This window comes from Anabrus simplex, chromosome 1, assembly GCF_040414725.1.
Source record: "Anabrus simplex isolate iqAnaSimp1 chromosome 1, ASM4041472v1, whole genome shotgun sequence".
NCBI lineage: Eukaryota > Metazoa > Arthropoda > Insecta > Orthoptera > Tettigoniidae > Anabrus > Anabrus simplex.
In genome coordinates, this window is record NC_090265.1 from 1,373,249,254 (window position 1) to 1,373,277,177 (window position 27,924).

The following is a 27,924-nucleotide window of genomic DNA, read 5'->3' on the forward strand; positions in this document are numbered from 1 at the left end:
GTATGTTGAAATTACGAGAACTAGATACATCACATTTAGTAATTTCAATTGTGTAAGAGTATTCAAAGACAAATTTTACATTGATATAAGTATTCCGTGATGGCCAGCACAATTTCCGGTGTGGGATTAGATACTAGGCAAGAGACACATTTGGGAAAGGCGACCTGTTGTTCTAATAATCGTTGAAAGAGAATGTTTCGTTGTGAGTTAAATGTTTTACATTGGAGAATAATGTGATTAGCATCCCCGATAGCGTTACCACAACTACATAGCGGTGAGTCATTTAATTGAAATCGAAATTTATAGGCAGGTGTGAGTACATGGTTACAACGAATGCGAATGATAGTGGTAACATACCGACGTGTGTATTTCCCTTTAGCAAACCATGGCCGTAAACAGATAGAAGGTTTCACATTAAAATAAAAACTACCCTTTAAAGTCGCAGATCCTTTCCAATCATCCTGCCATTCCTGACAAAGTGCATGTTTTATGAGAGGTTGAATATCGGTAGCGGGAATAGCGATGTTACAGTTGAACCCATTTCCTAAAGCAGCGTCTTTGGCAAGTAAATCAGCTTTAATATTGCCAGTAATATTAGAATGGCCTGGAATCCAGACCAACGTTATATCCTGGTGGTTTTGGTCTAGGTTAAATAATAGTTTTTTAATATTGAGCACATACCATGAACTTGGACTTTGAGGGGATTGTATGCATTTTAGAACATTCTGTGAATCAGAAAACATGATGGCTTTGGGTATAGCATGAAGTTAGACATGTAATAGGGCCTGTCGAATGGCAAATGCTTCAGCAGTGAAGATAGAAGCATGTTTTGGTAGTGTGAAGTTACCGGAGGTTTTAGATGAAAGTATTAGTAGGCTGCTCCTACACCTTGGTCATTTCGAGAACCATCCGTGTAAATACTTAATGTATCCTGATGAGGAGATAGGCATACTGGGAATGGAACAGAAATAATATGAGAAGATTGTATGCTTTGTTTGGTATTGAATCCGAATTGGGATATAATAAGTTGTGGTTTATAAAATGATACCGGGTATGGGAAGGAATAATGAGGTAGAGAGGGACATTTAATTACTTGATTGTTATAATCTCTAATGTTTTCAAGGGCTGTTAAGAGGTCAGGCGGTTTTAATTTAGTATTAGGGTATTTTTGAAAATATTCCGAGAGAAGTTGTAATTTAGGAAATAACAAATGGGGGTTAACCGAGATTTTTCGTATTAAGAACTTTCTCCGTAAGTACAACCGCGTTTCTCCAGTTTCAACCAGGAACGCGTTGGTGGGGGTTGATTTCAATGCACCAATGCATAGTCGTATCGCTTTGTATTGAATAACATCTAATTTATGGACAAGGGTGGCAGATGCCATGTTAAAAAAGAAACATCCGTAATCTAACCTTGATCGTATGGTATTCTTATAGATTGTCAACGCTATCACTGGGTCAGCCCCCAGTTCCTCCTTACAGTAGCTTTGAGAATATTTGAAAAGTTATTTGTTTTATATTGTAGGGATTCAAAATGGTATTTCCAGGTTAACTTATTATCTAAATATATACCTAAATATTTATAGGTTGTGCGAATCGGAATGATTAAAGTACCACTTTGTATTGGAGATTGATCATAGCTTCGTTTATTGGTGAATACCATGGCAGCACACTTATTCTGCGAAACTTCGAATCCATGGTCATTGCACCAATCATTTGCATTGTCTAGTGCTAACGGGATGGTTTGTCTGGCTTCCAATACGGTACTTTTAGTAACGTATATTAGGACATCATCAGCGTACGTAATTATGCGAGCATCACGATTAATGAGTGTTTCTAGATCCTTTAGGTATAATGCAAATAATATACCACTTAGTACGTCACCTTGAGGTAAGCCCTTGGAACTATAACGAATGTTAGGAGGCTGCCATGATGATTTAACGCGTAGGCATCGATAGTATAAAAGTTGCCCTATGATAGGCCTAGTTATAAAATTGGGTGGAAATTTCATGTCCGTTAATTTTTGGAGTAATACATGTATATTAACATTATCATATGCCTGTTTGATGTCTATGAAAATGGCAAGAGTATCGTGTTTTCGAAATCGAGCTAAAGTGAGATCCGTTAAGAAAATATTTATAGCGTCAAAAGTACTTCTTCCCTTGATAAAAGCAAATTGGTATTTTGGCAATAAATTATAATATTCCAAGCACCATAGTAGGCGACTGAGCAGTATACGTAGAAAAACCTTCCTAATATAGGATCCCAAGGTTATGCCTCGGTACCGTGGATATACATGTCCCTCAGTTGGAGGTTTCTCTAATGGCACTAGGAGAAATTGATTCCATTCCTGTGGAGTTGTGGCGGACGTTAAAACCGAATTGAAGTAAGTGATTAACATTTTTTGAGCTCTATGTGGAAGATGTTGTATCATTTTGTAAGTAATGCAATCCGGACCCGGGGAAGTAGAAATCTTACCTTCAACTGCAGTAAGGAATTCTGTTAGTTCAATGGGTTGCATAAGTGTGTCAAACTGAACATTATGTACGGACGAAGACAGCGGAAATTGGGGTGTCACGAAATCTGGGGTGAGTTCACTATAAAATATCTGTAGAATATCAGGATGAATGGTAACAGTATGGTGTCGTCGTTGAATGTGACCCAGAGATCGAATAGCAGACCAAATAATTTGAGGATTAGTATTTCTACGAATAGCAGAGATGATTTTTTTCCAAGATTTCTTTCGTTTATGATCAAAGGTGAGTTTCATCAGTGCTGTATACTTCTGGTAAAAGATATAGTGATGATATGTGAAGTTAGTTCGAAGCTGTCGAAAGAGAATTTTGCGGCGTTTGACCATTGCATCACATTGTTTATCCCACTATCTTATTGCAATTTGTTCAGGCTTTGACGTGCATGTTTTTGGGTGAATAGGATGATACATATTGAGATATTCGGTAATTGCAGTAAGAAATGATGAATATTGCATGATAGGGGAAGAACTGCGTTTGAGCTTAGCATTTAAATAGCTGTGAAGCATATCAAAATCATAATCATGGAGTGACCTGTCGAGCCGGTGTTGGTTATTTGTAGAAGAATCGAAATTTATAGACCCATTATTCCCACTAAGTGAAAGAAATATGGGGAAATGGTCACTGAGATGGGTATCTTTAATAGTTTGCCAAAAACTACGGTGACCCAATGAGAGACTACAAATAGAAAGATCGACAGCGCTTTTGGCTTGCCCCGGTGCTGTGAGTCGTGTAGGAGATCCATCATTTAATATTAGTAGGTCTAGGGTCTGCGTTACATTCAGAATTTTCCTACTCTTAGCAGAAATGTGCTGAGATCCCCATGCAGTGTGATGGGCATTCATATCTCCGGCAATTATAAAATGAGGATAAGGAGTAAACTGAGAGAAAAAATTATATCATTGTGTAGCTGTACCCTGTATACGAGGGGGACAATAAAGATTCACAATGACCAGTTCATTAATTTTCACTGCTACAAAAAAGTGTTTGTGATATGATGGGCAACCTCCAACCGTTGATATTTTATTCCAGTGGCAATAAGCGTTAATACGTCGCCATATCCACCACCATCCATTCGTTCCGTTTTATAACCGGCAAATCGAAAAGTATACATGGGTTTCAACCAGGATTCTTGAATTAATATTGTATGGGGACGATATTTATTAATAAGTTTAACTAACTCTTGTCTCTTACCTAATATGCTTTTACAATTCCACTGGAGAATCGAAATTGCCATGTTCGATGAGACTATTGACTTTGTCATTTATGCTCTTAACCAAGTGACTCCATTGTGGGTTACCCCCTAATAATTCCATGAGTATTAAAAACTCAGCACGTAGTGCCGATTGTAGTTTACTTGGGTTAAAGGGTAATGAATTGTCCTTCTGGAAACTACTTCCTGGTTCATTATTGGAGGATGACACGGTAGACCATTCCCAGAACTACTCGGCGCGTGGGTATTATTAGTTATGGGAGATGAACGATGTTCTGTTCCGGTGGTTCCAATTAACTGAAGGTAACCGTCCCTATCATAGCCAGGGGAGGGGTGACCCGAGGCTCACGATAGATAACTTCCGTAAATTTTCTTTTTTTAGGAAGCTCTACTGTTTGGTTTGATTCGGAAGAGTGCAATGGGGGAAATTGGTGCGTTACTGAAAGTGGGTTATATGCCTTCGGCTGTACTTGATTTTGTGCCTCTTCGAAAGATATATTTTGAATGCACATAATTTTTTTGATAGCAACTTGTTTGTTATGAACTTCGCATACATGTGATCCCACTGAATGATTAAGATTGTAGTGTAGACATTTGCTGACATTCCCGTGTTGAATGGGATAGAGAACATCTCCCACAACGAGAATTGCTCGCCCTACAATTTTTAGCAATGTGTCCATATCGCTGACAATTTTGACATATAATTGGATTATAAATAAATACTTCAACCTCTAAGAGCACATTAAAAATAGATACATGATCCGGTAAGTTTTGAGATCTGAAGGTTACTTTCACGGAACCAGTAGGCACATAATCTATTTTATCACCAACACTAATCTTCTGTTCATTCTCTGCACTTGTTTAATGGGTTCTGTAGATTCAATGAATTGCATTATGTCTTCGTTGGATAAATTTTTATCCACACCACGAATAATTTCGATACGATAAATGCTGGAAGATGGAATGTCGGCTTTTAGACTATTAGCGTGTTGACCAGACTTAAATGCAATTTGAATACGGCGAACACTTTTGCAACTGACAGTTTTTATGCCGCTGATTTTATTGTCATAAAAAAGTCGACCTAGGGCCATAGGATGCAAATTGCCTGTATTATTATTACCCACAGGTTCAACATTAACCAAATAAGGACCCCTATGAGTACGTGGATACAATTCTATAGGTGATGAGCTATTGTCGCTTTTTGAGAGATTTTGATCAGCTGGAGGTCTTTCATCGTTTGAGTTCCCTGCTACCTGTTCATTCTTTGCGGGAATTTCTTCTTCGTGGTCGACCTCCAAATCCATGTCCAGATTCGGGGGACGGTTGGTGCCACCACCTCCAACCGCTTTCTCCATTTAACACACTTCACTCGCCACTAACTATGCTACACTGAGTCACACGTCAGCTGAGGAACGATGTTCACTGCACCCCAGGTACTGACCTAAACACCCTCATAACCTTGTGCAGAGAATTGTACCCTTTATTTATAATCCCATTTATGTGGTTACCCAATGAAGATCTTTCCTTATATTGACACGTAGATACTTACAGTGATCCCCAAAACGAACATTCACCTCATCAATGCAGTAATTTATTTATTCACAAAGCACAAGATACAGCTACACTGAGCAAATTTCACTTGCACTGTCAACAGACTATTTAACAAATGTAAACATTCATAATAAAATACAGTATAACAAACATGACAAAGTATAACAACATCAGGTACACAGCCTACTAATAACAACTGTCCAAATCGAAAACCATGAGAATGTCCATGTTCATAGAAAAAATTCGTCGTGGGTCAAGATGACTAATTAAAACTGAGAGGACTTTTCCTATTTGTAAAACACTCAACCTGACTTTTATCCCCGTTTCAATTGCCTGCTGTCCATTTCACAACATTATCGAGGTCATGTTGCACTTGCTCACAATGTTCTAACTTATTATTACTCTGTACAGAAAAACATCATCTGCAAAGAGCCTTACCTCTGATTCCACTTCTTTAATCATATCATTTATATATAAGAAAACATAGAGGTCCAATAATACTGCCATGAGGAATTCCCCTCTTAATTATTACAGGGTCAGATAAAGCTTCGCCTACTCTAATTCTCTGGGATCTATTTTCTAGAAATATAGCAACCCATTCAGTCACCCTTTTTGTTAAGAGAATTTTGATTTCTATCCTGTTATGTGTTTGTAGTGGTTGTTATCATGACAGCCCTCCCTTAAGTTTTGTTTCAAAACAGATGATAATCGTGAAGTGCGCAAGGCGTGTGTTTTTATGTTCCAGTGGAAGTGCTTTTGTCAATAATGGTGTTAGGAAATATTCCTGTACAATAAATTATTTTCCCTATAGATTAAGCTCCAAATTGATTATTACGGAACATTTTCTGGCGACCGTGACAGGACTTAGTTAAGATGGAGGAGCTTAAACAGTATAATAAGGAAAGATCACAAATACGTAGACTATTTACGAGAGCACATGGCGAGTTTCAAACAAAAATGTCTGAAGCAGTCGTAGATGCGGAAGAAATGTTGACATACTTTCATATTTTAGAAGATAAGGCAATGCGGATGTTATCTTTGGATGAAAAGATTCAAGCACTTAGGGGTGTCGAAGAAACAGAAGAAGACGACGCCAAGGAATTCGACACGGCAGAAACGTACCGGGAGAAGTGGCTACAAGCTAAGGTTAGGTTCGAAAGTAATTTTCAAGTGAATTTATCTGTTGATGGAGGTGAGGCCTTAGCGAGTGAGATCGAGACGACGAAGAAAAGGAATTTCAGTTTACCCAAGCTACAGCTTAAACAGTTCGACGGAGATATAAAAAAATGGATTGGTTTTGGGGGACAGTTTAAGAAAAACGACGATAGTGATATCGACCCGGAAGATAAATTTCAGTATCTTCTACAGACTACTGTTCCAGGTTCCGTGGCCAGGGAGCTAGTTGAGTTTCCCTCCGTCCGGAGCGAACTATCAAAAAGCAATATATCACCTGAAATCTAGGTATGCCAGGGAAGAATTACTTATAGAAGTATATGTCCGAGAACTTCTAAATCTTGTTCTGCTTCAAGCTACCGAAGGTAGTAGCCTTAGTATTGGAAGCCTCTGTGATAAATTAGAAACACAACTGAGAGCTTTGGAATCTTTAGGAGTCACTAGTTATAAGTATGCAGCAATGCTGTATCCTTTGGTGGAGTCTGCATTACCAGAAGAGGTTATGAAGGCATGGGAGAGAGTTCGTGTATCTCATATATCAGAAAATGATCACGATCATCACCTAAGCAAGTTGTTACTGTTTATAAAACAAGAAGTGGAGAGCGAAGAACGTTTGTCACTTGCTCACTCTAGTTTTATTGTGAAGAGGGATGACATGTTATGCGAGCCAGGTAAACAAGAGAGACTTCCCACCGCTGCTTTGTACTCAGGTGAGGGTCAGAAAACTGAAACAGATTGTATCTGGTGTGACAAGAGTTCCCATAGATCTGCTGATTGTTTTAAAGTGAGGAATCTCCAGAATGGAGAGAAGAATGATATTTTGAAGAAAAGGGGTGCTTGCTTTCGTTGTTTAAGGAAGGGGCATAACTCTAGCAAATGTAAAGCATTTGTGAAGTGTATGATTTGCTTAAAAAGGGATCATTGTGCTATCTTATGTCCTGATTTAGTTACTAAGAAAGAAGAGAGGGAAAGTTCAAAGGGAAAGGATAATCAAAATCAAAACACTGAGACTTTAACTGCCTATCAAAATGCAGAGACGCTATTACAGACTCTTGTTGTGAAGGTTTCTGGTAGTGAAGGACCGGTCAAGCTTGCACGAATTTTATTAGATTCTGGGTCAAAAATATCTTACATAACCAAAGAAAGCGCTAGGAAGTTAGGACTACAAAAACTGGGAAAGGAAGTGATGTTTCATTGTTTGTTTGGGGGTGTAGAAACTTCAAAGAGACACATAATGATTATGATGTAACACTACAAGCACTAAAAGGGGATTTCAAATGCACAGTCTCGGTGCTTGATAAGAAGAAAATATGTGGTTATGTTCCAAGATTCGAAACTCAACATGTTTACCCTGTTCTTGCAACTAGAAACATTCAGTTAACTGATGTTGGGGTCAATGTTCCAGAGGTGCATCTGTTGCTTGGAGCAGATGTTTTAGGGAAGCTGCTTACAGGAGTTCTGATTAAGCTGGATGAAAATATGTATGCACTGGAAACCAGGTTAGGTTGGACAGTGATGTGTCAGCGAGATCTGGCTAAGGGCAATCAGTCACTAGTCAGTCTCACTTGTGGTAAAGCAATGGATATATCAGACTTGTGGAAGTTAGAAACTATTGGCATAAAGGACCCTGCAGAGTCTCAGTCAAAGAAAGAGATGGAAGAGGAAGTCGTGAAACACTTCAATGAAACTGTAAGGATGAATGAAGAAGGGAGATACGAGGTTCGTCTCCCCTGAAAGGATGGCCATACAGAATTGTTGGATAACAGGAAGTTGGGTGAGAAGAGGTTGGAAGCAGTCACTAGAAGATTGGTAAACTTGGACAAGCTTAAAGAGTGGAGTGGATAGAATGTGGAATCGTGGAGACTGTAAATGAGAATTACGAGGCGTCAGGACACTATTTACCGCACAGAGCATTAATTAAGGAATCAAGTTTAACTACCAAAATTAGGCCCGTGTTTGATGCCTCGGCAAAGGACAGTCATGGCAATTCGCTGAATAAATGCTTGGAGAAGGGACCAAATCTAATCGAGATTATTCCCAAACTTTTGCTGCAGTTTCGAAAGCATGCCATAGGGGTCACTGCTGGTATTAAAAAGGCATTCCTGCAGATAAGCCTCTATGAGGATGACAGGGATTTTCTAAGATTTCTCTGGTGGAAAGATTATTCCAAAGACGAGGTCATCACATTGTGGCATTGCAGAGTAGTGTTTGGGGTTACGTGCAGCCCATTCCTATTAGGAGCAACGATAGCGCATCACATGAGTAAAGTTTCAGCTGAAGATGTGAAAACGGCCAAGAAGCTTCAGAATTCCTTCTACGTGGACAATTGTGTCACTAGCTGTTAAACCAAAGAAGAGATGAGTGAGTTCGTTGAAAAATCTACTAAAATGATGAGTTCAGCACATTTTGAATTAAGAGGGTGGATAAGCAATTCACCAGAAAAATCAGAGTCAGAGAACATTGTTTCAATACTTGGTCTTATGTGGGATGCTCGGTCAGATGAGATGTTCTGTATTATTAATACAGTTGAGCTAACCACACTTTCAACTTCTGAGCGAAGCTTACTGTCAAGTGTGCAACATATTTTTGATCCACTTGGTTTTCTGTGTCCAGTAACATTAATCCCTAAATTATTGATGCAGGAAGCCTGGAGAGAAAAATGTGGATGGGACGAGGAATTACCAGAACAAATAACAAACAAATTCCATTCGTGGGTGAAACGCTTACCTTTGTTGAAACCATGCAGGATTCCAAGAAGGCTTGTACCATGGGAATTTAATAGCAGGGAATTAACTATTCATGTGTTTGCTGATGCCAGCAAGTTGTCATATGCTACGTGTATATTCCAAAGGGCAGAAAAGGACTCTATTGTGTCATAACAGTTGGTCCAAGCTAAAGCTAGGGTTGCATCTTTAGGACCAATAACTATACCCCGCCTAGAATTGTTAGCTGCGGTATTAACCACTCGGTTATGCACACAAGTGAAAAGGGCATTAAACCTCCAAGACTGTAAAACATACTTTTGGAGTGACTCTACAGTGATGCTCACCTGGATCAAGACGAAAGGAAACTGGAGTGTATTCGTAGGAAATCGTTGTGAGGAAATACGCAAGTTCAGTAACCCGAAGGATTGGCATCATGTTCCAGAATTTTTAAACCCTGCTGACCTACTATCCAGAGGCATGAGCGCAAAGTTTCTGGTAAAAAGTAAATGGTGGGAAGGTCGCACATGGCTCAAGGATGACACTGAACGATGGCCTAAATTGGACATTGCGGCTCCTGAGGATGAAGTCAACAAGGAGAAGAGAAAGATTCTCGTATCGAATACAGTATTTGATAAGGAAGAGTTTACATCGAGACTCTGCTGTTTTTCTAGTTACCATAGAACGTTATGCATGATTGTCTGGGCACTGAGATTTGTCAACAACCTGTGAAACCGATATGCCAAAAGGAATGGAGAACTATCTGTAGAAGAAGTAGTCGAGGCAGAAAAGTGTCTGATAAGATGTGTTCAAACAGAGAACAGAGAGATCATAGAGCAAAAGATGAAAAGGAAAACTCAGATTTTTGAAGATAGTCAGAGAATTCTAAGGCTGCGAACAAAGTTAGCCTACGGTGATTATACAGAAAACTTCAAGTGCCCCATCGTGCTGCCTTCTGAAAACATTGTCGTTGAGAGAATGGTGATGGAAAAACATTGCCTGTCTAAGCACGTTGGACTTCAAACTTTATTAACAATGCTTAGAGAAGACTTCTGGATCATAGGAGGAAGAAAGTTGGTTAGGCGAATCATAATGAGCTGTGTCAAATGTAAGAGGTATCGGTCCAAGTCAATGGAGACACAATCTGCCCCACTTCCCAAGGAGCGAGTTAACTGCACCGCAGTATTTCAAGTCACCGGGGTAGATCTTGCTGGACCATTGTATCTGAAGACTGGAGAAAAGGCGTGGCTCGTGTTATTCAAATGCGCCGTCTATCGAGCAGTTCATATTGAGCTTGTCAGGTCTCTGTCAACAAACGCATTCCTACAAGCCCTACGAAGATTCATTGCTCGCAGGGGCAGGGTGTCGGTTATCTACTCCGACAATGGCACAAACTTCACAGGGGCTAACCACGCTTTGCAAGGGTTAAGCTGGGAAGAAGTAGTTTCCAGTTGTGTTGTAGAAAGAATAACTTGGAAATTCAACCCTCCCACTGCTGCATGGTGGGGAGGGTGGTGGGAAAGGCTTATAGGAATGGTGAAAGAGCTACTTCGTCGTAATTTGTGCAAGGCTTCGGTTATTTGCGAAGAGTTAAGCACAATACTGTGTGACTGTGAAGCTATTATAAATTCACGGCCATTGACATATGTATCCGATGAGTTACACAATCAGAAACCACTGAACACAGCTGATATTTTTCATGAGATACCCAGCACTGATGTGCCAGATTTGGATGCCATCGACAGAAAAGGAATAGAATTAAGATGGCGTTATCTACAGAAACTGCGGGATGATCTTCGGCAGAGGTACCGCAAAGAATACCTGGCTCTTCTTATTCAACAGGGAGGTAGGACATCCAACAAAGTGAACGTTGGAGACGTTGTGCTGATCGGAGCTGATGACATCAAACGAGCCGATTGGCCACTAAGTGTCGTTCAGGAGGTGTACCCTGGTAAAGGATGGCGTCGTCAGGGTTGTCAAACTGAGAACGGCTGCGGGAGAGAGGGTGCGGCTGGTTCAAAGGCTTTATCCCTTAGAAGTTGCCTCATCAGATGAATCTGCAGTAGTGCAGAGCAATCGGCCAGATTCTATCCTGGAGATACATCCAGAGAAGGCTTCGCACGGATCATCGGATGCAGTGGCAAATCCACAAGTGAAGTCTACAAGAAGTGGTAGAATAGTGAAAACACCAAAAGGTTTGGACTTATAATTACTCCAGAAGAGACAAGCAATGTATGAAAATCAGTGTCAAATGAAAGATTGTAACGTTTTGTTGTAGAATGCTGCTGTCTACTTTCATTGTGTTGCAATTTTATCTGTGGATTAGTGTAAACAAAATTTTGATTTCTATCCTGTTATGTGTTTGTAGTGGTTGGTATCATGACAGCCCTCCCTTAAGTTTTGTTTCAAAACAGATGATAGTCGTGAAGTGCACAAGGCGTGTGTTTTTATATTCCAGTGGAAGTGCTTTTGTCAATAATGGTGTTAGGAAATATTCCTGTACAATAAATTATTTTCCTTAAGCTCCAAATTTATTATTACGGAACACTTTTGTCTAGTCCTATTGCATTGACATTTGGTAAATTCAGATCTCCCGCTACAATCACATTATTTACTATGTCGTTTCTGACGTAGCTGATTACCTTATCAAATAATTCTGAATCCATGTCAGCGCTACCCTTTCCCGGTCTGTACACTCCAAAGACATCAACGTCCTATTAACTTTAGAAATGAGCCATACACCTAGAATTTCATGTATGTCATATTTAACTTTCTCGTAGCTTACAAATTCTTTTTTCTCCAGAATGAATACTCCCCCTCCCACCATTCCTATCCTATCTCTATAATACACAGTCCAGTTCCATGAGAAAATTTCTGCATCCATTATATCATTTCTCTGCCATGATTCAACTCCTATTACAATAACTTGTAAGTATATATCTATTAAATTACTTAATTACTTTAACCCCCTTCCCTTCATTGGGTTTTCTGAAATCAAAGGGATACGCGTTTGTTTACTTTTAAAGCCGATTCCAAATACCAACTTTCACATCTGCAACACCTTTCGTTTTTGAGATAATAGTATCTACATACAAATAATCCAACTAATTTTTTCAAATCTCTTGCCCCTCCCCCCTCCCCTTAACTGAATTTCCAAAAAACGAAAAATACTCATTTTTATTTTTAAAGGAGATTCCAAATGCCAAATGTAATGTCTGTAACATCTTCATATTTTGGGATATCAGTATCATCCTAATAAAAATATTTCAACCCCATTTTCGGTCATTTTTACCCCCCCCCCACCCAAGTGGCTTTTCCAAAAACAAAAAATACTGTTTCTTTATTTTTAATAGAGATAAAAATACCATTTTTTTCACTTCTGTAACATGTTAAGTTTTTGAGATATATTGTAGACATGCTCATTTTAAAATTTCACCCCCTTTTTAGTTCCCCTTAAGTGGAGTCTCCGAAAACGAATCACGTTTCTTTACTTTTACAGGAGACTCCAAATACCAATTTATATCCTGTAGCATTTTACGTTTCTGAGATAAACTGTAGATATAGCCTTTCTAAAAATATACCCCATATGTCACTCCTGTTTAACCCCCATTAATTGGATTTTCCTGAAACAAAGAAAGTATGTATTTCTTTATTTTTAAAGGAGACTCCAAATACCAATTTTTACATCTGTAAACCTTTTAAGTTATCAGATATAGATGCATTCATTTTAAAAATTCACCCCCCTTTTCAACTACTTAATGACGGTATATCCAAAATCTTAACTTAGCGAGCCCGTACATTGTAATATAAATGTACCCTCAAAATTTCATTTCTTTATGTCCAGTAGTTTTGGCTCGGCGATGATGAATGATTCAGTCAGTCAGTCAGGACATGTTATTTTATATAGTGTATATAGATTATGATGATAATTTTCAGTTCTGGTGTTAATATATAGTGATGATAAGAATAAGCAATTAACAATACTAACTTTACTACAGTTTATTTGTTAAACACATTACCTTTCAATGGATTGGATTTGGCTGTCTTTAGGAACTGACAGATGACATTTCTCAAATGCAATGAGTGAATAACACACAAACAGCAAGAAACAGATCCCTTACTAAGACAACGTCCGACTCGTTGGCTGAATGGTCAGCGTACTGGCCTTCGGTTCAGAGGGTCCCGGGATCGATTCCCGGCCGGGTCGGGGATTTTAACCTTCATTGGTTAATTCCAATGGCCCGGGGGCTGGGTGTTTGTGATGTCCCCAACATCCCTGCAACTCACACACCACACATAACACTATCCTCCACCACAATAACACGCAGTTACCTACACATGGCAGATGCCGCCCACCCTCATCGGAGGGTCTGCCTTACAAGGGCTGCACTCGGCTAGAAATAGCCACACGAAATTATTATTACTAAGACAACAATAGTCATGAGTATGAAATTTGTATGGGAGTAACATAATGAGTGCTGCCAAAAGCTAATGCTAAAATATCCCATTTGGCATTATTCCTTTCGTTGGAAAAATTGTTGTTTTTGTTGTTGTTCTGGGACCTTTTTTTAACATAGCAGTTTAAATTCACTATTTTATTTACAAAGATTTGCAGACTGAATGTTGATGGCATAATTTGAAAATGTAATGCCCCTGATATATTTTGTTATTAAATTAAGGCTATAATTCTAATTTTACTTTCATATTAGGCCTATATTAGTGTTTACTTGCATAAAACTCAAACTCATAGGATTCTCAGAAAAAAATTTTCACAAGGTTCAGTGCACCTAGAATGAATATCCTGAATATAGTCATATTTTTTGTTGACTGAAATTCTTGTATTAATTCCTGATGTGATACAGAATAATTTAAATATGGTTTTACAACTCTCATTGTCCATTTGGAAGGAAAATAGATGTAATTGAGTGATAACTGTAAATTATTAGATGACAGCACGTCAGCCTCTCACCGCTGGATACCGTGGTTGAAATCCCGATCACTCCATGTGAGATTTGTGCTAGACAAAGCAGAAGCAGGACAGGTTTTTCTCCGGGTACTCCGGTTTTCCCTGTCATCTTTCATTCCAGCAACACTCTCCATTATCATTTCATAGCATTTCTCAGTCATTCATACAAATCACTCTGGGAGTGGTGACCCCATCATAATAATAGCCTATATATGGTTCATTCATTCCATCCCTGACCTGGTCAAAGACTGGAAAACAGGTTTTCATTTTCATGGGATGCTGAATGCATTTCGCTCTTTTTAGTCAGTAATGTGTACTGTAGTTTAGTGATTCGTTACTCCATCTCACCACTTTACTAATTTATTTCATAAACTAATTGTGGAACTGAACATTTCATTCTTTAATGGCCAAATTTATAACTAAGCATTATATATTTGAACAAATACAATTCTTACATTTTAACTGGCTGGAAAATTTATCTCAGATGTATGGAACAATTAGTTAAGAACAGGGAAATCTGATCATCTGTTTAGTACAGATAGTGCCATATTATAACTAAGCTAACTCATGGTTCTATGTTGACCAGGTAATGTTAAAACTACCCTGAAGTCGACAGATGAGTTGCTTGAGATTCTACCTGGACACCAGAGAGGTCTAGATACTGGTAATAAGGAGTATTACCTGAAGGATATGGAAGAGAAGGAAAGCGAACGTGAACATAAGAAGGGAGATGACAGAGAGAATGATGTTCTTGCTGATGTGGTAATATTACCAATTGATAATATACAATATTTATGTGATCAGTAGAACTTGCTTATGGGACCCACAGGCTAGTTGCTAGGTACTCATCTGCAGCATACTAGAGGTCGCTGCAGCATGATTGTGTTTCGTTGCTAGCGACTTACTTGCTTCCTACCAACTATTGTCAACTGAGACACCCTGGCATTGTATATATTAATGTACCATCATTGATTTCTTTACAGCGTAAGGCATTAGACATAATTTAGGAGTTCTTATGTTGCTTTCATTATGTTCCTTTCATGTTTTATGTTACTTTCATTAATCTGTCTCTGTCTTATACTTGGCTTTGACAATATGAAAGTGAATGAGGTATGAACGATGCTAGTAATGTCATTCCTTATGCAGTCAGTCCCTGCTATGAATGGTGTGAAACTGTTGTTCATAGGGTCAGCTGGTGCATGCATTTCAGTGGGCTTGGCAGACTGATATGTAATAGCAACTTCTGGCTCAGTGAGGAAAACAACAGGAAACTACCTCAGTCCTCATTTCCCTAGTTCACCTCTTCAGTGATGCCTAGGCCGTTTATGACAGCTGATGGTGGAGCTGTTGAGGGTCCAACCAGCCTTCGGGCTGTAGACTAAACATACATACATATGTTGCTGTAGTTGGTAATGGCATCTATCTGTTGAATTCTAAGAATGTTACCATATTCTGTGAATTTTATCCAGTGGCAGTGGTAGTTGTTGCAGGAAGTACAGAAAATATTGCACAATTTATGATATTAGGTTATAATAGTAAACATATTTGTAGGGGCCGGTTGGTGTGTCGTTGGCCATGGCATTGAACACTTCACTCTTGTACAGGTAAAATGAGGTAAGATATGAATCATTTACTTTTTGCACCAATGTAATTTATGCTGTGGGTCCCTTGAGCAAATTTTATCATGTTTGTTTTCTCTGGCTTATTTGAGTCCTGTCCTTAAAAATTCTAGGTAATCGCCATAATCTGTTCCTGTTTAAAATTACCTCCCCCTCAAAAAAAGAAAAGAAAACCCCTCTCTGGAAAAAATTCTTCATACAGAAGACAGATTGACCAGTTGAGTAGTACAGTTGATTGATACACTTGACTTCTCTTCAAATCCAGGCTCATTTGATTGGCATTTAAGGATTCTTATATGTGAGAGACCCATGTTAGTAGATCTAGTGGAATATTAAAGGGACCTCTTTCCATGGTAAAATTCTAATGCTCCAGTATGTCATAAGATTGACAGCAGTTGAAGAGAAGTTAAATATGTATGTACTTAAAAACTTTCACAAACAACACCCAGTCTTAATGATTTTCTCATTTGGTAGAAGCATGTATGGTAACTACAGAGAAAGTTCAGTATTGCATCCACTTATACATATCAAGCTCCTCCTGCTTTTAGTATCTTACCATGTTGTCTAATTTTCTATTTTTGCTACACTCATATTTCAGAGACAGAAGACATATTTAAAAAATACCATTCATCTTCTTTACTCTCTTATTTCAATTCTGTGGAAGGAAGCTGAACAATTTGTGATATCTGAAGCCATCTCTTTTCAGTTTTTACAGCCATGTGACATCAGATACCACCGCTACAAAAACATCAGTTCCATTCCCTACTGTACTCCCCACACACGGCTGCTTACAGTTGTGTTATACCTGAAGGCGAGTTAAGATTTTTGAACATAATTTGGAATATTTAATAACAAAGATTATTTCATTAATGAATCAGTAAACAAAAACTAATGGTTATAACAGAACACTGCAATACTTAATACACACAGATGAATACTGACTCAACTGTCGTCGTCACCATCACATTGAAACTGGTCAAAAACTGACCTAATTCTAACACAGCCTGGCATTAGTTTATTGTTCATGGCATGATAGAGATTATCTAGCATAAAATGTGAATAACGAAACACAAAAGAAAAATTATGCAGAACTTATCAAGAAACTCCAAATGTAATGTGTTTTCAAAATGTATACATAAACTTAAAACCAAGAAGTCTGTGAGTTTTAATGTTATACAATCAGCCCTCTTATTTTCAACATCAATGCCTTCAGGCTTAATTTTACTGACACTCCCATTGCTTCTGAAATTGTCACTAGAGCTGACTGCAGTGGTATAGTTAGTCTCTCATTGGCTTATTTTTCCATGTCCACATCACTTTTATTATCTCCCTCGCTTGTGCAAGCAGCTTTTTATTTTTTACTTTGGAGTTCACAAGTAGCATTGTCTTATGTATAACAAATATTGAAAATGAAAATCCACAGCCTGTTTCCAATCATTCGGCTGGGTCAGGAATGGACTGAGTGAAGCCCCCATCTATCATCCAGGATAGGAATTGTGCCGGCTGCTGAAGCCTGTAGCATTCATCTGGGGCAATGATTAATGACTACAGATGAAATGAAATGAAATGACATTGGAGAATGTTGCTGGAAGGAAAGATGACAGGGAAAACCCGAGTACCTGGTGAAAAAAATGCCCCCTACTCCGATTTGTCCTGCACAAATCTCACATGGAGTGACTGGGATATGAACCACAGAACCCAATGATGAGAGGCTAGTGCAGTGCCACTTGAACAACGGAGGCTCTAAATCTAATATTGTAGTCACTAAATCTATTTACTGAACATACACTAAATGACTTTACTTTTCAAACTGTTGCTTCATTGTAACATAACAAGAGAAGAATATCATACTTTGTCCAGATAAGCTGTGGTTCGGTGTTTTTAACATTGTTATGTAAATACTAAATACAGTCTACCTATTTTTCTTTTGGCTACAAATTAAACATATATTATGATGATTAGTAAACTAGTTGTTACCCGCAGCTTCGCTCGCGAGGACATCATAATTTAAAAAATTAATCATTCCTTGGTACTGCACTAAGACATTATCTGAAAATCCCTAAAGTACCAAAACTCACAAAAAAAAAAAAAAAAAACAGCGTTACGTTTACCACACAAACTCTTCGTAAACCACGTTTGTAGTATTGTCTTCTGGGGCTAAGATGACCAGGCTACTATCAGAGCAAACTCTGGAACATGCAACATAGAACTCTAAATGTGAGAAACAGTCATCTCTCGAGTCAAAAACAAAAAATACGTTTCTGTATTTTTAAAGGAGACTCCAAATACCTATTTCTACATCTGTAACATCTTCAGTTTTTGAGATATAAGTATCCTCATAAAAATAATTTAACTCTTTCTTCACTTATTCACACCCCTGTTACGTGCCTTTTCCAAAAACAAAAAAATATATTGAAACGGGAATGCCCTGCGAGCATTCACGTTCATACATTTCTTGAGAGGAACTCACTAACACCCGGCTGTATGCATTCAAAACGAGCGCCTAACGCGCAGGTATTGTGGGAGACAGCGTGCAAGCTAGCACTGCTCCAGAGTGCCAGCCAAGGCCAAGTGACGTCACACCGAAGGTTCTCTCTTGTTCTATGACATTTCATCATGAACAGAATGTAATATCATAATTTCGAGAACGTCATCTTGTAGGCCTGAACAATAAATGCTGCTAGCCAACATTTCATGTAAATCGGCGGAAGGATGGCCGAGATATAATTTTTTCTAGATGCCCACATGTGCAACCGCGCCGTCCGACCTTCGGCAATAAAAGGCAGTCGCTAGCCTTGAGTAAAGCAGTGTGCAGTATGCGGTGAGTGCGTGTGTCACTCAGTGTGTGTATGCAAGCAAGCAAGCAAGCAAATCGCTATACGGTTCGTCACTATGTCCGGATGGTTACTTGCGTTCGAAAGTGTTAGTGTTGAAAGCCTTCTCCGTGGACTTGGACTTTGCGCGTGAACGAAAGCTTAATTTCGTTTCTATCAGTCTGTAGAGCTATGCATTTGTATTTCGTTTGTGGACTGTGAATTTAAAGAGACTGTACATTTGAAACTGTGCTGTAGTTGTTTCCTCTACCGTGTTAAGCTACCTCGTAAAATTGTGTCCTAGCGACTGAGCAGTTCTTTTACGAATAGTGTTACGCTATTTTATATATAACAGTGCCTACTTTTTTTCCTCCCTCAAAGACTGTGTCTATCGCTCCGTGTGAAAAGTGTTAATATTTCCTAGCATAAACTGTGCCAACCTTCACTTCACTCGAAGACTATGTCAAATCCCCTCATGAAACTGTCAAAAATCGCGCCTCAGTGATGACCTTGTCTCTGAAAAATTACGACGTAACAGGACTTGGACTGTCATAAACTATTTCTTTATATTTTCGTTGAAACTCTAATTTTTTTCAACGAGAATGTGCGTGCTGTACTTATGTATGCAGTGCAAAGACTGTATCCAAGGAATTTATATTTTTTGAGATTGAGCGAAGTGTTTAATCATTGCATCTCGGAAGGTTCCAGATCGCTTTCATTGTTTATTTAGAGTACGATAGTGTCTACTGTGACTTTGATTTCATCTTCGAAAGTGCGTTCAACACTATTACTGCGGAAACTATTCAAAAGTGCTTCGCCTTAGTTCGCGGTGGGGTAGAAAATTGTCGCACCAGATCCGCTTGGCATTCTGTGCGGGAGTTCTTCACTTCTCCGCTCCTTAACAACTGTTTCACGCTGCACGATCTGCCTCAGGTTCGAGTCGTCGTCAACGTCCAGTGCTGAGACAACACCAACGACGCGGAACGACGCCGACACTGGCGACGAAGGACGACGCCGACGCTGCAGAATAACGTCTCCTCCACACCTTCAAGGGCAATCTCACAATACATCTGTAAAAGGTGATAAAATTCCTTTGCTTATCTCTTGAATAAACAGCAAGTTCCCCATTAATCATAAATGTATTGCACTACTCTTCTCTTATACTCACTAAGCATGGGCCATACACGCCCTGACATCATCCATGCTCTCCGAACAATTGAAGTACGGGCGTTCCTGTTTCAATATGTTCCTTTATTTTTAAAGCCGATTCCAAATACCAACTTTAATGTCTGTAACATCATAAGTTTTGAGATACTGTATATGTATCCACATAAAAAGAATTCAACACTTTTTTGGTCCTTTTCATCCTCCTTAAATGGATTTTCTGAAAACAAAAAAAAACATGTTTCTTTTTAAAGGAGATTCCAAATACCAATTTTCATATCTGTAACATGTTCAGATTTTGAAATATAAGTATCCTAGTTAAATGATTCAACCCCATTTTCAATCCTTTTCAGTCTCCCCTCTTATGTGGATTTTCCAAAAACAACAAGATGCTTGTTCATTTTTAAAGGAGATTCTAAATACCAATTTTTACATCTGTAACATGTTAAATTTATGGAATATACTCATTTTAAAAATTCACCTGCTTTTTCACTTCTTTTCACCCCTCTTAAGTGGATTTTCCAAATACAAAAAATAGGCGTTTCTTTATTTTTAAAGGTGATTCCATATACCAATTTTCATGGCTGTAACATCTTTGGTTTTTTGAGATATAGGTATCCTCATAAAATGGATTGAACCCCCTTTTCACTTACTTTTACCCCTTTAAGTGAATTTTGTACAAGCAAAAGCTGTGTTTCTTTATTTTTAAAAGAGATTCCAAATACCAATGTTCACAGCTTTAAGCTGTTCAGTTTGTGAGATATAGAAATACTCATTTTAAAAATTCACCCCCTTAGTGATAGAAAACCCAAAAATCCTTCATTAGTGAGCATCTACACTGTAATATAAATGTATCCCCAAAATTTAATTTCTTTATGCCAGCCAGCCAGCAGATCAGGATAAGCAAATTTCACTTAATCATCTCCTTGGGAAACAAGTTGCTTCAACATCCATTCTTTCTTCTTGTTCTTCAATCTTCGTTAAGAAGAAGATAATGAAAAAGAAGAGAAAAAGACAAGGAGGAAGCAGAATTTTAAGACCCTCCTGTATATTTTCTCTTCTCCAATCTTCCTAAAAACTAATATGGTGATGTTAATGAAAAAGTAGAAGAAGAAGAGAAAACGACATGGAGGAAGGAATGTTTTAAGACCCTCCTGTATATTTTCTCTACTTGTTCAATCCTCCTGAAGAAGAAGAAGGAGAAGAAGAAAAGAAAGAAAGAAATTAACAAAGAAGTAGAGGAGGAGGAGAAGAACTGGACAAAGGACAATTTTTTAAAACATAGTTGAGTGCAAAATAAAAGAGAATCCTTAGCCGTGAACTGTGCGTCAGATTTATCATTATTATTATTATGATTATTATTTTATTTTAGTTGTACTGTGATTTCCGTGGAGCAGAGTGGGAAATGCGCGATGGGGCGAAGGGGGGGGGGGGTGCGAACCGGATTATTAGGATCAAGTAAATTTATTAATATTTGAGAATGTTTTATTTTCTCTCTTTACTGAATAAGGTAACGAACAACAAAAATAGAGCATTATTATTATCATCATCACCACCGTACGAATCGTTATCAACACTGTAAATACTATCTCTGCAATGCGGAAACCTCACACTCGCGGGATGCATGCTAAGAAGAATCAAAAGGAAGAAAAGACGAAGAGAAGAAGGAGAAAGGAATGTTAAGACCCGCTAATTCCTTCTTATTCTTTAATCTTCCTTAAGAAGTAGGTGTAGATAAGGAATAGGAAGAAGAAGAGGAAGAGAGGAGGAGGAAGGAGATTTTAGGACCATCCTCAATAGCATTCTCTTCTTGCTCTTCAGTCTTCCTTAAGGAAAAGGAAAAAAGAAGTTAATGAAGTAGAAGGAAAGAAGAATAAGAGGTGGTAGAGGAAGGACAATTTAAAGAGCATCCTGTATGTTTTCACTTCTGGTTTTCTAATCTTTTCTGAGAAGAAGTTAACGAATAATAATCATCATCAGAAGGAGGAGAAAAAGAAGAAGAGAAAAACAAGAAGGAAGCAGAATTTTAAGAACCTCCTGTATATTTTTCTCTTCTTGTTCTCCAATCTTCCTCAAGTAGAAGAAGAAGAAGAAGAAGAAGAAGAAGAAGATGAAGAACATCCGTCCGTCCATCCATTCATCCATCCATTGCTTATCTGTTATTTTGCTAGCCTCGTCTTAAGCGTCTTCCAAGATTTAGGAAATTTATTGAACATCACCCTTGGAAAATTATTCCAATCCCTAACTCCCCTACCTATAAACAAATATTTTCCCCAATTTTTTCTCTTCAATTCCAACTTTATCTTCATATTGTGATCTTTCCTACTTTTAAAAATGTCACTGAAACTTATTCTCTACTAATGTCATTCCACATCATCTCTCCACTGGTAGCACAGAACATATCACTTTATAATACCAATATAAATGATCTGTTATTGGACATTGCTGGCGCTGTGGTGTAGGAGTAGCGTGCCTGCTTCTTACCCGGAGGACCTGGGTTCGATTCCTGACCAGGTCAGGGATTTTTACCTGGACCTGAGGGCTGGTTCGAGGTCCACTCAGCCTACGTGATTAGAATTGAGGAGCTATCTGACGGTGTGATAGCGGCCCTGGTCTAGAAAGCCAAAAATAACGGTCGAGAAGATTCGGCGTGCCGAGCACATGACACCTCATAATCTGCAGGTTTTAGGGCTGAGCAGTGGTCGCTTGGTAGGCCTAGTCACTTCAAGGGCTGTAGTGCCATAGGGTTGTTGGACATTATAAATTTTAAATTATAAATTTTCCAGCTAACTCATTCCTGGTTGCCAGCATTTCAACCCAGTGTGCTAAGTTGGGCTCATCAGTTGGTAAATAGCACACCCACCAATATGCATGGCTAGTGCATACCGTGGAGGCCACTGCGTAGGCTGCGTGGAGCCACCAGCAGTGCCAATGCACTATGAGAGACTTTGTCCCATTACCAAAAATTGATGCCTGCTTGGCAATCAGCTGATGTAGATGTTGACTCCCATAGAGAACCTGAAGTATTTGTCATAAATGAGTAAATTTATAATACCAATATAAATGGTCCGTTATTGGATATTATAAATTTTCCAGCTAACTCATTCCTGGTTGCCAGCATTTCGCCCCAGTGTGCTAAGTTGCTATTTTTTTTTGCTAGTTGTTTTACGTCGCACCGACACAGATAGGTCTTACGACGACGATGGAACAGGAAAGGGCTAGGAGTGGGAAGGAAGCGGCCGTGGCCTTAATTAAGGTACAGCCCCAGCATTTGCCTGGTGTGAAAATGAGAAACCACGGAAAACCATTTTCAGGGCTGCCGACAGTGGGGTTCGAACCTACTATCTCCCGAATACTGGATACTGGCCGCACTTAAACGACTGCAGCTATCGAGCTCGGTGTGTGTGCTAAGTTGGGCTCATCAGTTGGTAAATAGCACACACGCCAATACACATGGCCAGTGCATACCATGGAGGCTCTTTCTTTCTTTCTTTCTTTCTTTCTTAAGTTTTCATTCCCCACCCTGAAGGGGTGGGCAGGCCACCTAGTGGTTTACGCCATCTCTCTGGCCAAGAGATGCGAGCGGATGGAAGAGATGTGATGGAGAAGGAAGGTGGCTAGATGAAGTGAGAAATGATGGGAGATGTGTGGGAGAAGATTAGAAGGGAAGATGCATGATGAGCATGTGGAGGGTAGCGGTGATATTATTAAGAGATATGGTGAGAAGGCGGATGATATCTAATGTTGAAAGTGGTAGGAGGAAGTGACTAGACTGGGGAGAGGGTGGACAAATGGGTTGAGGGGCTGAAACAGGAGGAGGGCCAGGCCGGGGGTCGACGATGTGTGTTGTTGTGGGGTTGGCGAACTGTTGAGGGTGGGGAGTGAGAAGGCTCCACTCTGTATTGATGTCCATGGATACGGGCGCCGGTGCTAATGAGGTGGTGGACATCATCTGGAGTGGGAAGATAGAGTCGCACCATGTATGTGGGGCCGTTGATGTTGTTTGATCCTGAATGTGTGTCGAGCTGTAATGCCTTCTGCTTGAAGTTCCTGTACGATGTCCCAGTCAGAGATGTCCGTTGCTATCCCACAGAGAACACAACTAGACATGGTGTGGAAGGATGGTGGCAGCTGCTGGGGCGAAGATTGTGTGGCAGCGGCTGCAGTGATGTTGTCTTGTGTAGGTGGCAGCACCGGAGCGGTGGCGGTCGAAGTTATTGGGGTGGTAGGGAGTTGTTAGGGTGCAGTAGTCGAGGAAATTAGGAGGGAAGATGACATTACGGGCGAAGTGTGACAGGTCGTGACAGTAGTAACTGGAGGTTGGGAAGGGGTGTAGGCAGACGTTGTAGTGGTCATGGTGGTAGTAGTTGTAGAGAAGGAAGGCAATGATTGGTGATGCTATGTCCAGGGTTGAGACACTTTGGCGAAGGGAACAGTAGAGGGGTTTGTGGAAATCTGGGATAGGATGTACGATGGAGTTGGCAACACTGCATAGGTTCTATGGTTACTAGTCATGCCGGAGGCTTGCAATCGTCGCAGGTCTTCCTCGTTGCCTAGATATACTAGAATCTACAATGACGGTGTGGAAGTTGCGCTATCATACAGTCTGTAGAGGTTGTGAACTGGAACGCCGGATGTGCGGAGGTCGATGAAAATGTCGTTTTCAGAGAGGTCCAGATCGACATCGGGGATGAGACAGGTAGGTATCTTTGTTAGGGAGGCCGACGTCGTACTTGGTGTCAGACCTATATGCTTTATTAAGTCGGCTAGGTAGCTAGATAGAGATGGGGGCCACCCGGCAGAGTAAAAATATTTGAAGCTGCTATGGAGTTTCGTAGTCCTTAATGGAGAGATGTGGGGACCTCTGCCATGGAGGCTCATTCGTTTGTTCGAACATGTTTTCATTCCCCACCCTGAAGGGGTGGGGCGGGCCACCTGAAGGGTTACGCCATCCCTCTGGCCAGGAGCTTGGGCAGGGTTGAGGATATTTGAAGGAAGAAGGAGAGGGGAAAGGAGATGTGTAATATTAAGGAGTGGTGAGAAAAGGGCCTCTTGGCTAACGGGGTGTAGTGTGTTGAGAGATTTTATTACCAATAATAGTTACAGATTTACAATTCTGGTTGCAACATGTTGCAAAGATTATTCACGGAATTATAAGCATGTAGGGAAGCATGATGGGGGTAAAGGAAAAATGCAAAGGCTGTGGGACAAGTGAGGGATGTGTGCGAGGGGTAAGGGAATGGGCTAGGTTGTGGAAGATACAAGAGAAGCGATGCAGTGCAGTGTGTAAGATATGGAAGGGGTTTGATAGGGATGGTAGTGAGGGAGAGAAGTTGGGTGGAGGAGGGTAAAAACGGATTTGTGGACTTGATGGAAGGAAAGATGGAGCCGGCCGGGGACGTCGACGAGGTGTGGGAGGTCAGGTTGGGTAGGAGAACGAGAGGTTTCAATCTGATGATGGTGGCGTTGGAGATGGATTCCATTGTCGATGAGTTGTTGGGTGGTGTCCGGAGTCGGTAGATGAATTCGAACGAGGTATTTAGGTCCTGAGGCATTGAAAATCCGGGTTGCTCGGCGCACTGGTGTTCCGGTCTGGCAGAAGGCTTGGACAATGGTATCTGTGGATAAGAATGGGTCCACTCCTCAGATGACGCAGGTGCAAGCGGGCGATGATGGTGGCGTCGTGTCGGTGGCAGTTTCAGTTGCTGGTTGTTGACTTGATGGGGTAAGGATGGGAGGGGTGGGGAGAATAGTTATTGTTATTGATTATTAAGTTCCTGCGGTACCAGGATCGTGACCGCATTTGGAAAGCTAAACGTCGGCTAAAAGGCACGCAACTTCTCCTGACGGAATCGCTCACGGGTACCAGGAAAAACATTTTAAATCGTGCACGAGGTCACTTTGGCTTAAATCGTGTCTGGAGCCAGCACGGTCGCATTGTTATGCTATGTGACAATGCACGAAAGGTGTTAATTACTACAATGATACAACTTGTTAGTTTAATGTAAAACACGAGTGAGCATTGATACGGTCTCATTACTGGGGTGACATTAATGCATAATGTTGTAGTTTTAAGTAATTGTGCGTGTATGTGTGTGAGTGAATGTGATTGTGCCCCTGGAAGTACTTGTGGAGAAAACAAGGTGAGTAAACAGAAGTATTTTCTAGATAATGGCTAGTCACAATACAAGTTTTATTTCTACAGATTGTAGTGACCTTGATGTCAGTGACCCGCTCCTACCCCCTTCCTAGTAGCCCCCCTCACCGTACCCTTCAACAGAGTCAGCGGAAAACATTCTCAGGGAAAGTCTTTCAAGACATCGGCGAGCCCTACAGTGTTGTCATATTAACGCGCAATCGTTAATGGCTCACATTGACATAATACAATCCCTCTTTAATGATAGTAATACCTTGCACTGCATATGTGTAACTGAGACTTGGTTACAACCCTCACTAAACTCAGGCCTTGTTGAATTAAATAACATGACTTTACATCGTCTAGACCGAAGAAAACATATAGGGGGAGGGTGTGCTATATACTGTCATAATGATCTCAAAAGTAAAATAGTGGCTACTTCAGACCAGACAATTCCCAATCGACCTGAGTTTATGTTTACAGAAGTTTTGGCTAACAATCAAAAAGTACTGATCGAAGTAGTTTATAAACCCCCAGACGTAAGACATATATCGGACCTCGAAATTTGCTTAGCCAATTCCACTGTATGAAAATATAATTATACTTGGAGATTTTAATACAAATCTGCTGACTGCGACAAATGACTCATTACATTTACAAAATATGTTCTTTAACTTAGACCTGAACATCCTACCTCTAAATGCTACTAATCATCTACACACAGTAAACCGGACGACTCATACTTTGATTGACTTTATCATAACTAACAATACTCAGAAAGTTTTAAATCACGGACAGCTTGCAGTGCCAGGTATTTCTACCTATGATCTAATATATGTCTGCTATTCATTAAAGATGCCAAAATATGAAACTAAATATATAACACACAGGGATATCAAAAATCTGGACAAGGAAAGAATACGACACGAAGCATATTATCTGCCGTGGAACAATATTTTACACATGGATGACTATATGATCTGGTGTTAGAACTGTATGACAGATTTGCTCCCAAGAAAGAGATCTGGCTAACTCGACCACCTTCTCCGTGGTTGACTAGTGAGATTAAATCAGAAATGGCAAAGCGTGACTCATGGTACAGAAGGTTTAAACGAACGGGTAATGCTAATGAATTTGAAAATTACCGCGTTCTACGCAACAGGGTTAAACAGTTAATCTGAAACAGTAAATATAAACACATATGTCAAGTATCGAAATGCAAGAACTGGACAGAAATATGGAAACAATTACGAACGATGGGTATAGGTCGAAAGTTATTAAAGCAGGCGCCGAATGTATCCCTTGATGACTTAAATTTACACTTCACGTCAGCCACATCCACTGTAAGAGCAAATAATAATAATAATAATAATAATAATAATAATAATAATAATAATAATAATAATAATAATAATAATAATAATAATAATAATAAAATGTTCATTTAATGCCAATTCATGATACATTTGTGTTTAAAGAGGTTGGTATAAATGACGTAAAACGAGTTATGTATTGTCTCAGATCAAATGCTGCTGGACACGATGGCATACCTCTGTCTTTCTACAAATATATCATTGGCGCCATTCTGCCGATCGTAACACACATTATTAACTACTGTTTAACCCAAGGAATTTTCCCTACGGCCTGGAAGGATGCCCTCATCATCCCAATCCCAAAAAAGGATGGACCCAGTATTCCTTCAGATTACCGACCAATTTCTATCCTACCACCCCTGTCCAAAGTGCTGGAATGCCTGGTAAATGAGGAAATCCTTACGTACTTACGTAAATATGCTTTACTTGACTCTTACCAATCAGGCTTTAAGAAAAAGCATAGTACCATGACAGCTCTGCTGAAAGTGACAGATGACATTAGATATGCAATGGACAACAAACAAGTGACAATACTTACTCTTTTAGATTTCAGTAGCGCATTTGATACTGTTGATCCTAGGTTGCTTCTTCCCAAATTACAGTCCTTAAACTTTAGCCAGAAAGTGCTGGAAATTTTCTATTCTTACTTCACAAACCGCCGGCAGTGTGTGGTTGCAACTAATA

At 39.7% G+C, this 27,924-nt stretch overlaps 1 protein-coding gene across 1 annotated transcript in view; it reads left to right on the forward strand.

Moving 5' to 3' along the window:
• LOC136859314 (prolyl 4-hydroxylase subunit alpha-1-like) overlaps positions 1-27,924 on the forward strand; it is a 618,020-nt gene that overhangs the window by 279,939 nt on the left and 310,157 nt on the right. The window contains exons 9-10 of the mRNA XM_068225775.1: positions 10,896-11,120; positions 14,722-14,897. Coding sequence (XP_068081876.1) covers positions 10,896-11,120; positions 14,722-14,897 — 401 coding nt within the window. The remainder of the gene's footprint in view (positions 1-10,895; positions 11,121-14,721; positions 14,898-27,924) is intronic.